The following is a 13,479-nucleotide window of genomic DNA, read 5'->3' as shown; positions in this document are numbered from 1 at the left end:
TTGTCTGAATTGCAGATATGCAACACATTGACCTAGTTCATCGATAAAATTTAATAAATTCAAAAGTCAATGGAAAATGATACAAAATGTGCCCAATGACAGTAGGATTCAGTTAGATGGACACACATTTAACTAAGCAAATTAGCAATTCATGTTCCTAGTCAATGCCAGAGGCATTTTTTCAAAATGGCCTACAATTTATTGACAGTAGGATTTCAGTTAGATGGACACACATTTTACTAAGCAAATTAGTAAGTCACACTGTTCCTAGTCCATGCCAAATGCATTTATTATCAAGTGCAAATTATTGAACAAATATCACAAAGTAATCTGTCTCTTTCAACATAACCACAGATACTACTACATGTTGTCTATTGAGCGGAAACTCATCTCCTCATGCAACTAGGGAGTAGAGGATTGAACAAATAATGTGTTTGTTCTCCCAAAATATGTTAAGTGATCTAATTGGGAAAATGTTTCTTATGCATAATATTGATTGGTTATACAAACTCATCCTGGTTACTTGAAATTACTTGGAAAAGGAGCTCGTGTCACCATGGAATCATATTACAGTTTACAACTCTTCTATGTTAGCTATATTGATAACCGGAAAAAGTAAAAGAAATATCTGAAGAAAAAAATTACAACCTATAAAGAAAAACTCTATCACAAAATAAGCCAAGTGAGTTCACAAGACCATACCAAAGACTGAGTTATTAAGCATCCAACTTGACAGCCTCCATTTGTGTTGTAATCGCTCCAGTAACTGCTGCTGATTGCACATCTTGACCGGTTTGATTTCCTTTGCCATCACTGAAACTAGAAACCCCACGATGACCACCACTAGACACATTCTTGTATCCTCCTCCATTTACATAGCTTGAATATGTGGTGAGATTGCCATAGGGCATCATACTCCTTCTGGCCATCATACCATGACCACTCCAAGGGCCCCTTGGACCTGGAAACACACTTCCATAGTTTAGTCCACCATAGCTTCCGATACCATACCCTGTATAAGGATATGAAGGAATAGGGGCTGACATATAGCCAAAAGGCCCAAAACCATATCTATGACCATAAGGTGGATATACTCCTTGATAAACAGCAAATGACGGCCCTATTGCGCCCGACATTCTAGAATTGTAACTTCCATCATTATGATTGTTGTTATTGCTATGGTTATTGCCATCCTTAGGCACTGCTCTCTTGACCTCTACCATCTTCCCATTCAATTCGTGGAAATTGTTCTCTGTCACTGCCCTCACAGCTTCCTCTGAATCAAAGGTAATAAAACCAAAGCCCCTTGGCCTCTGCGTAGAAGGATCGTACATCACAACCACATCAGTTATTGTACCAAACTTCGCAAAATAATTTCTAAACTCAGACTCCCTAATATTGTCAGGCAAACCACCTACAAATATCTTCTTTAAAGTAGAGTGACTCCCATTGTCATTATAGCTGTTAGTGTTATCCCTACTTGGCACTCGGTTTTGATGTGGGCTCTGATCTGGATATATGTTTTGGGAGGATTGGTGATTTTGATTCTGTTCACTTCTTGGTATTGCTCTCTTCACTTCAACCTGCAAAGGCAAGATAAGGCATCAAGAAACCAAACACACACTAATTATCTGATGGCCCAAAGTTTGACAAGAAAAAATAGCAGAAACAAATGATGATTAATTATTCATAACATCAATTATGCAATAGATGTGATCCATATCTAAGTAAAACCTATGAAAATCGATGACAACATCTAAAGATATGTATACATTACTTAGTAAATAAAATAGACTACAAGAAACATTAGAGGCTCCAAAAATGTCCTTTATTCAAAATGATGTCAGCACGGGCTGGATTCTTAATTTTGGCAAGTAATGTTGCGTTAAATTATACTCATCAGAGGTCGAACATCGAGCATTATGATTCTCTTGAATAAATATAAAATGAAAAATCACGTCTTGAATCACAGGAAATCATAAGCTAAACAAGAATTTGGAAGAAGAGAATAGAGATTTCGAGGCATCAATTTGAAATCACCAAGAACGAAAGAGAATGCAAAATAAATTTTTTTTTTAAATGATCGAGTTTTAACATCGATCACACCTCTATCTCAAGAAACTTCAAAAATTTAAAGAAGGATGAAACAGAACTAACCGTTCTTCCACGAATGACATGCTTTTCTTTCTCCTTCTCCTCGAGAGCTCTCTCCGCCGCCTGCGGATCCAAAAATTGGACAAACGCAAAACCCCTTCCGTTCCCGGTGTTCCGATCCCGCATAACCACCACCTCCTTAACCTCCCCGTACTTCTTGAAGTGCTCCATGAGCGCCTCCTCCCTCGTCTCCGACGAGATCCCTCCGACGAAGAGCTTCCCCTTCTCAGACGACGGCGAAGACGACAACGACGAAGAAGAAGACGAAGGCTCCATTTTCCCGACTCACCGAAGCCGAAACCCTCGAGCCCCAAGAAACCCTAAAAGGTTAGAGGCGGGGGAGAGGAGGAGGGTAGCTAGGGTTTGGACTCTACAAACCCTAAGAGGAAGTAGGAAGACAAGGGTTTTAGCGTTGGAGTGGGGTTGGGAGAGATCTAGTGGGGTTCTAGTTCGGGGGGGCCGAAGGGAAATAGACGGTGGATGTGGGATTTGGAATCTTACAGGTTGATTTGAACCGTTGATCTTAAGCGAACTGGATAGTTACTGGTCGTTATACTACTGCAGAGCTCGCAGTTTTGAAGATCTTTAAGATTATCGATAGATAATACAGCAGTTTTTGAGGATCTTAAGATTAGAAATTACAATCTTAACCAAATATTCTAGTAAATTTTTTTATTAACTCTATTAAAAAATAAAATAATTAAAAACTAAAGTTTTCAAATTTATAACGCAAACTTATACGAATTGTCTTCTCTAATGAATGAAAATATAAGACCCTTTTATCCAATATCTTACTACATGAGATGAGTAGATGGCCCAATAATATGTAGGTAAAAGGCCCACGGATTACATGGGCCTGGCCCAAGTCAGATCTTAGAGAAAATCTTTTGCACGAGTAAATAAAGCCTAAATAGTTTACCATTAGATAAAAGGAAAAAAAAAATTGACTATTATTTACCAACATGTAGCCAGTAGCTATCATAGTAGAAGATAATTATTCTAAACAAAGGTTGTGATAAATAGAGGCCATGTGCAAAATGGACTCCGAGATAATAATTTTCGACGCCGGGGCCCATTAGGTCAGACGTGGGGTACTCCTACTTTCGACACGTCGCCATCATCCTAGTGTTAAAATAGCTGTCTCCACTGCCACATGTCAACGGTATTCTCCGCCGTCAACTAGATCATGATGATTAAACGGCAGCCGCACGATTCATAGGCCCTGTTTGGCCCAAAGAGAGCACCGTGGAAGGACAGCCGTCGCTTTCCATCGAGATTCGCGCCGTATGTAGCTTCTTTTCTCTTTTTTCCCCTATTTGTAGTGAGGCCCATTAAGCACAGCCGTCCAAATTGTGGGCCACTGGTGCATCCAAGTGGATTGGGCCCATTGAGTCTCTGGCCTAATGGTAATTCCACTGAAATAAAATAGTGGCAAGTCACAGAATAGACCCTCTATCAATAATTCCCTCTTGTGTTAATAAATAAACTTTACATCGGTACATTGGATTAAAATCACTTTTATCCTTCTAAAACTTTATTTTACAACATTATGCATCAAGTACCCTTAGTCTTTTTTGTATAAGATGGACAACTGTTAAGTGAAATCAAACTCATAATGTTTGTTGTCACATATTAGTAGGACCCCATCACTGTGTTTGACTTATAATCTGGATAATTAGATGAAGTTGGAGATTGTTGGGCCAAGTTAAAATCTGCATTGCTGGTAGTTTGATTTGTAATCAGAGAGAGCCAGCCTGGATCATGGTGTATCTATAAATCCGGACAGAAAGCCAGGTGGTGAACGAGATGGAATACAAGATCTGTGGCAGAAACCTGAGCTTCTAGGTTTTGACAATCTCAAACAATTATTCAGAACAAGTTTTTGGTTATTAGACACGAGAGCAAGCAACATGTGATGCTACTAAATATCCACCATAGATTACTCATACAAAGGACAAGAAATGTCTTTTAACATACAACTAAATAACCAATGCTTAATCTAAGTTATCTAGTTTCGATGTTTTTAATTTTTTAATCTTTGGTCTCTCTCTATCTAACACGCGAGATGCACGAGAGTGGCGACCTAAAAATGGGTAGTATAATAAATGGCCATGAGTTAAGTTCTGGAGGCATGTCTTGGTATGTGCATGCCACATCAGCTGATGTATGGATCTTTTCCAACATTCTCACACTAGTATTTACTAATACACCACCACCACCACCATTGAAAGGTTTAGCTTGTACCTTCACCTGTAAAATTAATGCTCCCTGTGCTACTGGTATTGATTAGAAGCTTAGCATTCTCCTCTCACTAGACCCTCGTGACCTAGCCATCAGCCATGGCAGTCAGTCCTTTTGGGTTCGTGGACAGTTGGACTTATTAGATAACAACACCAATTCAACTAAGTTATCCCTCGTGGAATTTTTAACATGACGAGCAGTAGTAGCATGAGAACATCCATAGCAGCGAGTGTCATTATACAGAGGACAAGATGATAAGATTTTTTTAAAAAAAAAACATATGATTAAGATCTTCTAGTGCTGCTCATTTTGACTTTTATACATGAGAATAGATCAGTGTGTAGTTCAGTTCAGGCGTTTTTCCTTTATTGACTTGATAAAAAAAATGTCTTCCTTTAGTTATCCAAGCTCACCAAGATAACCTACAATATTGTCTCTCTTGAAGGCATCCTCTTCTCCTGTCTCCCCAAAAGAATAACGTCTTGCTTCTCTGTACTCAAAATCACACTAACATCCATCCCCTTCTGTCCTTGCTTCTCAAAGATACCAACGATGCTCACACTCCTCTCCTTGCCCATCTCCTTCTTCTCCTTCTTCTTCTTCTTCTTCTTCTTCTTCATTTCTCCCTCTCGTGCCTCATGAGCCCACCTCCATTTCTTGACTGCATTGGTGCTCGGAATGGAGCTTGGTTGGGTGGTGGGCATGAATGGGTTTTCTGGGACCTCTTCTCTATGTGGTGATGTGTGTACTAACTCCATGACTTCCTCAGATACTGAAGTCAATAGGCAAAAGGGGCTCTTTTCCTCTGGTTCTGTGAAGCAGGGGAAGTCTGCTGGCTTTGAGGACCATGAGTGGAGATGCCTCAAGATGGCCAGGACTGGATCTTCTTCTATCTTCTCTTATGAACAACAGTTGCCCATGTTTTCGTCATCCAAAGCAGAAAGTTTCTTGTTGAACAGTGACGACTCCTTGCTTGCAACGTTGTCACCAAGCTCTTGGGAGAATGCAGGTAAAAACAGAATATAGGGCCTGTAGGATTGCAAGATTCTGTCTTTTGGGGGGTTTATTAGGTCTATAAGCATATTGCAAGATGTCATTTGGCTAATCTAGTTTATTGCAATGCTGAGAGGGTTTAGAAGGAAATCTTTCATGGCATCCTATTGCTTCCTAGCCTGAGTCCTCTCAGGTAGAAATTGCCGCCTTTCTTTTTCTTTTGCCTCTCTACTGGCTATGATTTGAAAGGGAGAGACAGTCTAGAGCAAAATGGGGTTATGCACAGTATTTTCAATGTAGATGCTATGGGATACTAGTTGTTCTCCTTCTTTACAAAGAAATGAAGATTAGGTGCATGCATAACAAGGGAATAATATGAAGAATAAGAATGACATTTCTTTAAGTTTGGTGTGATCTCTCATAGTTGCAGTTAGTCTTTTTTTTTTTAAATTTTTTGCTTCAGTATGGGGTTCTACTAAGAGAGGTGTGAGTTTAGTTTATCTAAGTTTCTTATGAAGCTGTAAAAGGAAGAGTAGATAGCAACAGCTTGTGCGCTTTATGCCTTTTGATATAAATGCAAAGTTGCAGGCAAGTCATGAATGTTTCTTGTCTCTTGTATTTTGGTTGTTATTTTTCCTTTCATTCCCATTTGCTTGTACATATATGATAAGCTTGAAATCTGTGGCTTGTTCTGTATCAGGATTGGTATCTGGAAACCTTAACATTAATGTGCATGAAGTTATAGCTCGGGCCAAAAGGCCTTTCACTCCCTCACAATGGCTGGAACTGGAACAACAAGCCTTGATTTACAAGTACCTCAATGCTAATGCTCCAATACCATCCAATCTGCTCACGTCTATCAGAAAAGGCATCAGCTCACCATTCTCAACAACATCTCTTGGAAACAATACATGTAAGAAGGCCCTCTTCAAGAGTACAAACTGAATTTAGTGCATTAGAGCACATTTTGTTTCGACATTTCCTGTAACAGTTTCTTTCTTTTTCCTGCGTCTCTCATGTTGTTGCAGTGAGATGGAGACCATACCAACTTGGCTTCTCCATGAATACTGATCCAGAGCCTGGAAGATGCAGGCGGACAGATGGTAAGAAATGGCGGTGCTCGAGAGATGCAGTTGCTGATCAGAAGTACTGCGAGAGACACATGAACCGAAACCGCCATCGTTCAAGAAAGCCTGTGGAAGGCCAAACTGGCCATGCCAGGAAGGCAGTGCCTGCCATTGCCAATCTACCATCAGCCTCCATTGTTTCTGGCAGTAGATCATCTAGCATATCCACAATTCATCAGAAGAATAACTTGCAACCAGACATCATTAGTTCTCCCCACAGGTATCTTAATTGGTAAGATTAGCACACTATTACTTTTCTCCTATATTGAGAAAATTCAGATAGTTTCTGCTTATTAGTCAGCTTTATCATCATAATCATTTTAACCAAATAGTTATGAGACTGACAGCTAAATGCAATATAATCTAAATGATCAACAGTAATCGGTCGGCCATATAGACAGAAGAGTTCTGGACAATTGCTGTTCTCATAACAAACAAACCTCTGAGCTACGTCATATTTGTGTTACAGATTTTGTATTGTTGTGCAGGAAACAAATAAGCGAAGAGAACATGAAGAGAAATGTGAAAGATTTTGAAGAGTCGAGAAAGCTAAATTCTGTTAGCCTGAAGCCTGTGGATACCTTATCGCTGATACCAACAGAACCTAATCCATGTGACAAATCCTACTTTTCATCACCATCTTCTTCTCCGATGCTGCTGCCGCAGGAGCTACTTGCACTTTCACCACTTGAAGTATCAACTGAAGAGTGCAAGGTACACGAAGATTGGATACCATTCTATTGGAAGGCTTCACATGGAGGGCCACTGGGGGAGGTCTTAACGAGCTCACATAAGCAAACCAGAGCTCTTGAGCTCTGAAGCTCGACAGTTAATGGCTCGGACTCGGTAGAAGACTAGCCCCTGCGTGTCAGCAATCACCTCATTGTAAAAAATCAGCAGCAACAATGAGAGAACTAGGAAAGACAGAGTATGAATCCAGATACTCTGATGGAGTAACAGACATTTCCATGAGAGCATTGTTAATTCTAGATCTATGTTCCTTAATTCTTTCTGAGTTTGAGCTTGTGATGCCTCGATAGGATGAACAACTTCTGCTGTGCTAATTTGTTGTTTTCTTTATGTTACTACTTGTATCATGCAAGGATACAGTCGGCGTCCTTGATGCACTCCATTCATCTCCTGCAGCTATATCATGTATAAGATGTTGATGTAACTGTGGAATACTTCTAAGTGCAGATTGCTGCCTAGATCCTTTTAGTATGTAAAGAATACAGTCTAGATGTTTGGGCCACTTTCAAATCTCTAGTTCAGGCTTTCAATTGCAGAGACTATTTTGCTTGCTTATCATAAGATCCTTATTAAAGAAAGCAGTCAGTTATCACTATATGTGAATGATTGGGAACAAAGATAGATAAGAGCACTCTTTTATGCGCTAAAAAGCCTGACAACTCCACTGCATTCTTCTTGTTATTAACTGTTCGCAGAATAGGATGACATAGTACCTCTAGCTATAGTGGAATTCCTTGAAACTATTAGCAAAACTCAATTAGGATACATCCATTTCATCGGCAGTACTCATGCAACAGCAACGGCATCTCCATTATTAGGAAAGTTAAATGTTACTCTCTAAATTATCTAAAGGTACTGTCTGTGTCTGGTTCTTTGAGTAGGAAAAATGGCATGGCAAAATAAGACTAAAAGAGTACTTAAACAAAGCAAAAGAACTGCACTGCAATTCTAGGGGAAGGTACTTGCAATGGAAGGACAGAGGAACATACTTTTTATGCTACAAAATGAATTGCTTCCTACAATTAAGTGGAGTAAATTTGTTAGGAAACGAAGACCATCTAATTTTTATATTCACATGATAATTCTTCAGAAATAAAAATTGAAAAAGCTTTCTAAGGATAACTAAAATTTGAAAATCGATTAAATTTGTAATAGAAAGGGATAAAGGAGTAGGTGCTCGTATAACATATTCTATGGGTATAGAAAGAGTCCATCACTGCACCAGCATTTACATCCCTCTCGCAATCAGATGATCAAAAAGGTAATCCCGAAGGAGAGGAGGACCACAAACGGACCCCTCACTCGTCACCCACAACCACAGCCTTTTGCAAACGTCCCCAACGAGAGATGAGCAAAAGAGCTCAGATCCGGCGCCTCGGCAGGAAAAATATTCATACCTGGAAAGCTTATCAAATTAACACAGAAAAGAAAAGAGAAAACAAACAGTTAGAAAGAAATTTTAGATATAGGAAAATTTTTGTCTACCCTGCTGAATTATACTTAATTTTTAAGAAAATTGTTAAATTTTTTTAAGTTACAATGTTACCCTTAAACTTTAAAAAAAATATTTAATGTCACTCTTTATACTGTCAAAAAAAATTAGGCAAGTCAACTTATGTGTCAGATATGTTACATGTAATTAATTTCAAATAACCTAAATGCCTTCGTAATCTTTATATGACTCATTTATTAAATTATAATAAAATTCATTCTAATAAAAATATATTTTTTATTATTATATTCAATCGTCATTCACCCCTCCATTGTCACCACCCTTGTCTTCATTCTTCCTTGTCTTCTATTCTCTCCCTCCTCGAGTGAGGGCGCTGGCATATGTTTTCCGTTGGCGAGCTAGCTGTCGCGCCACGTGGGATGGAGAGGCCCCGATGAACTCGCTTCTGCACCGCATGGGACAAAGAGGTTGCGGTGAGCTCGCTGCTGCCCCATGTGGGACGGGAGGCCGCTAGTAGCTCGCTGTCGTAGCCCTCTCGCTCACGTGCAGTCGATGCCAAAGATAGAACGAGTTGAGATAGGAGAGAGAAGAGAGTAAGTTATTTACTATTTTAGTTTAAAATTTGATAATATTGTGACATATTAATTAGGCGTATAGTTAGTCATTACGCGATTTCTACCGTTACTCTTTTCACTTTACCCCTAAAATTTAGAGGTGACATTATAACTTAAAAAAATTTAGAGGGTATTTGTGAAAATGGTGTATAGTTCAGAGAGAGGGTGTAAGCATAATTAATTTTATGAATCCTTCTTATTAAATTTTTGTAAAAAGAAAATCTAATCCTAATTCGAACGAGAACAAAATTAATACTGCCAGATTCTAGGCTCACTAACGACTCGCTGTGATTGGTTAATGAAATCTTATGGGACGAGCTAAATGGGCCAGGTGTGGCGACCTTGGGCTTGGAGAAATAGAAATATCCACATAAATTGTTATATTCATTACTAATCCATCGCAACTTGAAATGAGAAAATACATCATTAGCCGCCTTAAGCACACAAAAGTTAAGGTCGCATTTTTTTATAGGAAATTAATTCCCAGAGGTTTCATTGCTTTGTTCACCGACGTGTACTATGCTTCTTATATTCCTCTGTTTGATGGATCCATTTAATTATTCAATGACCGCTAATTACAAATCAATTGCAAGGGAAAAATGTAAGCGAGAAGTAAACTCCACTTTGAAAACTATGTTTGCAGTTCTATTTTGTTGGTCAAAGTTTGGCATTTATACGTCTCATTTGTTATTAGTTAGTCTTCTCAGCTTCTTGTGGACGTTTATTTGTCGTTTTAAATATGATAGTAACTACTTGTATCTTAATGACAAAAGCAATAATGCAAGGTGGACAAGATTAGAATCTTTTTCCGCATAAGACATGTAAAGAAATGATGAACGTAGCTTACTAATAAGACATGGTAACATAAACTATTAAGTCCACAAGAACATTATACCAGTACATTGTATCTCTTTACAAGCAACTTAAAACAATGACTACATGTATAATAAACGGAAATAATTTTTTAGAGCCTCTCTACTTAGCTCTCCTAATTCATCTACGATTCCACCTAATTTTCCCTTAGTCTTCCCATTCCACAAAATACACGTAAACCAAGTAGTTATCCTTCCATATACGTAGACTAATAACAATTTTGTTCACGTACGTATCCTTCTCTCTCATTTCATATCATATATATAGTAGTGAAACCTCCGTAACTTTTTCCTTACAAGTTTTTGTTTGCCCACTTTCCAAAAAAACCTACCACCAACCGTTGCCAAGCATGGAGTGCATGATAAGATCTCCTCCTTAAACCACTCTCTCACTCCCATAAAATCTCCACCACTTCATTTCAACGCCATCAAGAGAGAGAGAGAGAGAGAGAGAGAGAGAGAGAGAGAGAGAGAGAGAGAGAGAGAGAGATTAAGATGAGCCACCAAAGGCAGCAATCTCTAAGCGTGCCCTTCTCATGGGAGAACCAGCCAGGGATATCAAAGGTGGCGCCTCACAGCGACATAGAGGAAGAAGAGTCCCTCGTCATAAATGGGCCGGGACAAAAGCCCATCAAGCTACCGCCGCCGCCGCCGTGCTCGTCGGACAGCCCAAAAGGCCCGTTCCAGCGAAGCTCGGGCGCGAAAGGGTTCCGGCGAGATGAGGACCCTTTCCTGGTGGCTTACATGGAGTGCACCAAGAGTGTGAAGAAGCAAGGGAAGAAGGGAACCGGCAAGGAGAGGTTTGGGCTGTCGTGTAAGAGTAGTAGTCCGGTGAGGGAGGATACTCTGGTGAGGATATCCAAACGAGGCGTGAGTGTTCGTAGAGAGAGATTGGGGAATGGAGATGGAAGAGGGATTTTATAACAGTAAGCATTAATGATTTGTTGGCTTTTAAATTATTAGTTTGTTTGTTATTAATGAGGTCTATGAGTTTGTTACTTAATTTATAAATTATATAATAAGATAAAAGGGTGTTTTTGGTATTATAGACATCATTCCCATTTCCCAGCCAAACAGAATGTTCATGTTTTACCTAACCCAGGTAGTTTTCAATAAAAAAAAAATATATACATACTTTTATAAAAATAAAAATAAAAAAGAGAGAGAGCGAGAGGGTGTGATTTGCAAATACATGACAGAAGGAAGCATAAAGGGTATACGGCAAAAATAGTAGGGGAAAAAAGAAGAAGATATATAGGGTGTTATTGTAAGCTAGCCGACATTACCTATTAAAGTTCTGCCGCCAATCCATTGAGGGTCAAAATGAAGCAAACGTGCATTGAAATCACCAACCCACCAACAAACATGAGCTCCCGCCCTTTCGACGTGGCGATGCTGATAGCCTATTATATAAAAGTTAACAACATAACAGAGAGACAGACGCACACCAAATCAACACCTAAAGCTAGCTCATACAACCATGACACCACCTTTAAGCATTAATCATGTCATTAGGTCAGTAAACTACCTATTATAATTAGCTCTCTTAATCTCCCTCCATCTAAATCAACATGAATCTCGACGTTACTTGTTGTCCTGTGATCCGAAAAGTATCTCATCAGAAGGAGTTTTGGTGGTATAAAGTTCTCGAAAACGAGGTAGAATGATAAATCCCACGTTAAGACTACGGATATTTACATATAAACCCCTTTATTTCACTCCTTGCCCTCTCAAAAAGAACCCCGCAATTATATGAAACGCCGGTTTCGAAAACTAATTCAAATTTACAGGTGAAAAGGACGGTTCTCTCCTCGTCAACCAATTCAAATCCCTACGAGATGAGCGACGCCCAGGTCTGCTCGAATCCCGAGGCGTGCATCGACATCAGCCTTTGCAGCCGCCGCAACAGCAGCACTCGGCGAGCCGCCAAGAGCCGGCGCCGGAGGGCGTCGGACTCGGCCCGGAGCCAGTGGTTCTCGCTGTGAAAGAAGAGGCACTGTTGAGCGACGCCGCCGAGCCGCGACGTCAGTTCTTGGTTCTCGGCCCGGAGCCTGGTGAGCCGGCTCCGGAGCTCCTCGAGGTGGCGCTGCTTCCTCATTCTGGATCGGCGCGCGGACTCGCGGTTCGACATCATGCGCCGGATGCGCCGCTGCTCGGCCAAGGAGAGGCCCGACTCGGGAGTCGGAGTCGGGTCCGTTTCGGCCCACGGGGTGCACTCGAACCCAGAGTCGAACTCCGGGTCGAGGAAGGGGAGGAAGGCCTCGTCGTAGGACTGCATCGGGAATTTAAGCAAGCTATAGGGGTAAGAAGGGAAGCGAGAGAAAAGGGAAGGAACAAGAGGAGGGGAGGAGTATTTATAGGCCGGAGAGGGAGAGAGGAATGATGTGGCCCACAAAAGTGTGATTTGCTGACATGGCGACAGTTGGGTGGTCGTTGGTTCTTATTTTTTTCTCGCGGCGAGGGGGATCTTGTGGTGCCACGTCAACGCATCCGAGTCATCCGGCACTGACGGCAATGCGACTCCAGAAACTCGATACGAGCGTTCGTATAGTTCGCATAAAGATGGACGGTTAGATGTAGATGATGGGAGTAACTGGAAGGTCGCATAGAAGGGAAGATCTATGGGTTCGTGATGTGGAAGGAACGAAGGAAGGCACTGGGACCCAACTGAGATTTAGCTTAATCACGAAGTAATTGAAGGATGGTGCTCGACGACACGTGTCAACTGCTTGCTGGCTGACACGAGTGAGCTGGCTAACAGGTCGGCCATCCTACAGGCTCGAGTTGGCACCTACAGTGGCAAGGGTAGAAACGTAAATACCCTCTTCTTTTTCACTGTTAATTATATATAAGACTAACAATAGTTAGCGTCATTGGTTAATTGCATATTTAGCTCTCTGTTAATATTGCTCCCTACTTTAGGCTGAAGAAAAGACGTGATGAGATATGAAAAGATATCATGGGTTAGTGGGTGCCACGAGATCACCATGAAAGATTCGGACATGAAGACCGAAATATATTAATTACCTCTTCTTCTTCTTCTTCTTCTTTTTTGTTCTTTGTATTTCTTTTTTCCCTTTAGTTCTTCAAACTTCTAGTGGTTAAGTAAACTAGTAAAAGCTTTCTTTTAGGACGACCACTGTTAAGTGCTGTTCTGTTGGCCAACTACGTACAGCATTGCCACATGGAGGTCGACTTAGATAAGATATGTATATAAATAGATATATGTATATAAATCTATAAAATTAAGAGACCAAGAGCAAAAGCAACACTAA

At 40.4% G+C, this 13,479-nt stretch overlaps 3 protein-coding genes across 5 annotated transcripts; 1 reads left to right on the top strand and 2 right to left on the bottom strand.

The window, feature by feature from the left end:
* Nucleotides 1-433: 433 nt before the first annotated feature.
* On the bottom strand, nt 434-2,578 carry LOC140797022 (heterogeneous nuclear ribonucleoprotein 1-like). Of its 2 annotated transcripts, XM_073150290.1 has the most exons (3): nt 2,158-2,578; nt 1,419-1,583; nt 503-1,313 (listed from the first exon to the last, which is right to left on the bottom strand). In XM_073150290.1, the coding sequence occupies exons 1-3, from the start codon at nt 2,428-2,430 to the stop codon at nt 717-719; spliced, it is 1,035 nt and encodes a 344-aa protein (XP_073006391.1). In that variant the 5' UTR covers nt 2,431-2,578; the 3' UTR covers nt 503-716. The 2 variants fall into 2 exon arrangements, with proteins under 2 accessions (XP_073006390.1, XP_073006391.1); XM_073150289.1 differs by having other exon boundaries at nt 434-1,583.
* Nucleotides 2,579-4,741: 2,163 nt separating this feature from the next.
* Nucleotides 4,742-7,807, top strand: LOC140796571 (growth-regulating factor 7-like). 2 transcript variants are annotated; one of them, XM_073149622.1, is made up of 4 exons: nt 4,742-5,404; nt 6,089-6,301; nt 6,417-6,735; nt 7,004-7,807. In XM_073149622.1, exons 1-4 carry the CDS (start codon nt 5,074-5,076, stop codon nt 7,332-7,334), a joined length of 1,194 nt encoding a protein of 397 aa, XP_073005723.1. In that variant the 5' UTR covers nt 4,742-5,073; the 3' UTR covers nt 7,335-7,807. The 2 variants fall into 2 exon arrangements, with proteins under 2 accessions (XP_073005723.1, XP_073005722.1); XM_073149621.1 differs by having other exon boundaries at nt 4,825-5,404; nt 6,417-6,747.
* A 4,012-nt stretch (nt 7,808-11,819) lies between these two features.
* On the bottom strand, nt 11,820-12,508 carry LOC140796768 (bZIP transcription factor RISBZ5-like). The gene has a single exon (XM_073149876.1). It carries the CDS (start codon nt 12,480-12,482, stop codon nt 12,036-12,038), a length of 447 nt encoding a protein of 148 aa, XP_073005977.1. The 5' UTR covers nt 12,483-12,508; the 3' UTR covers nt 11,820-12,035.
* Between the last annotated feature and the right edge of the window lie 971 nt (nt 12,509-13,479).

Source organism: Typha latifolia, chromosome 10 (assembly GCF_019914945.1).
Source record: "Typha latifolia isolate L0001 chromosome 10, TyphaL0001v2, whole genome shotgun sequence".
Classification (NCBI taxonomy): domain Eukaryota; kingdom Viridiplantae; phylum Streptophyta; class Magnoliopsida; order Poales; family Typhaceae; genus Typha; species Typha latifolia.
This window is presented reverse-complemented; position numbering and strand designations above follow the sequence as displayed.

Bases quoted from the DNA above. Each gene is read 5' to 3' on its own strand.
- LOC140796571 (XM_073149621.1), top strand. From the start codon at position 5,074: ATGGAGCTTGGTTGGGTGGTGGGCATGAATGGGTTTTCTGGGACCTCT. The intron at 6,302-6,416 runs GTAAGAAGGCCC...ATGTTGTTGCAG, and splicing joins ATCTCTTGGAAACAATACAT to TGAGATGGAGACCATACCAA. The intron at 6,748-7,003 runs GTAAGATTAGCA...ATTGTTGTGCAG, and splicing joins CCCCACAGGTATCTTAATTG to GAAACAAATAAGCGAAGAGA.
- LOC140797022 (XM_073150289.1), bottom strand. From the start codon at position 2,430: ATGGAGCCTTCGTCTTCTTCTTCGTCGTTGTCGTCTTCGCCGTCGTCT. The intron at 1,584-2,157 runs GTTAGTTCTGTT...TTGCCTTTGCAG, and splicing joins ATGTCATTCGTGGAAGAACG to GTTGAAGTGAAGAGAGCAAT.
- LOC140796768 (XM_073149876.1), bottom strand. From the start codon at position 12,482: ATGCAGTCCTACGACGAGGCCTTCCTCCCCTTCCTCGACCCGGAGTTC.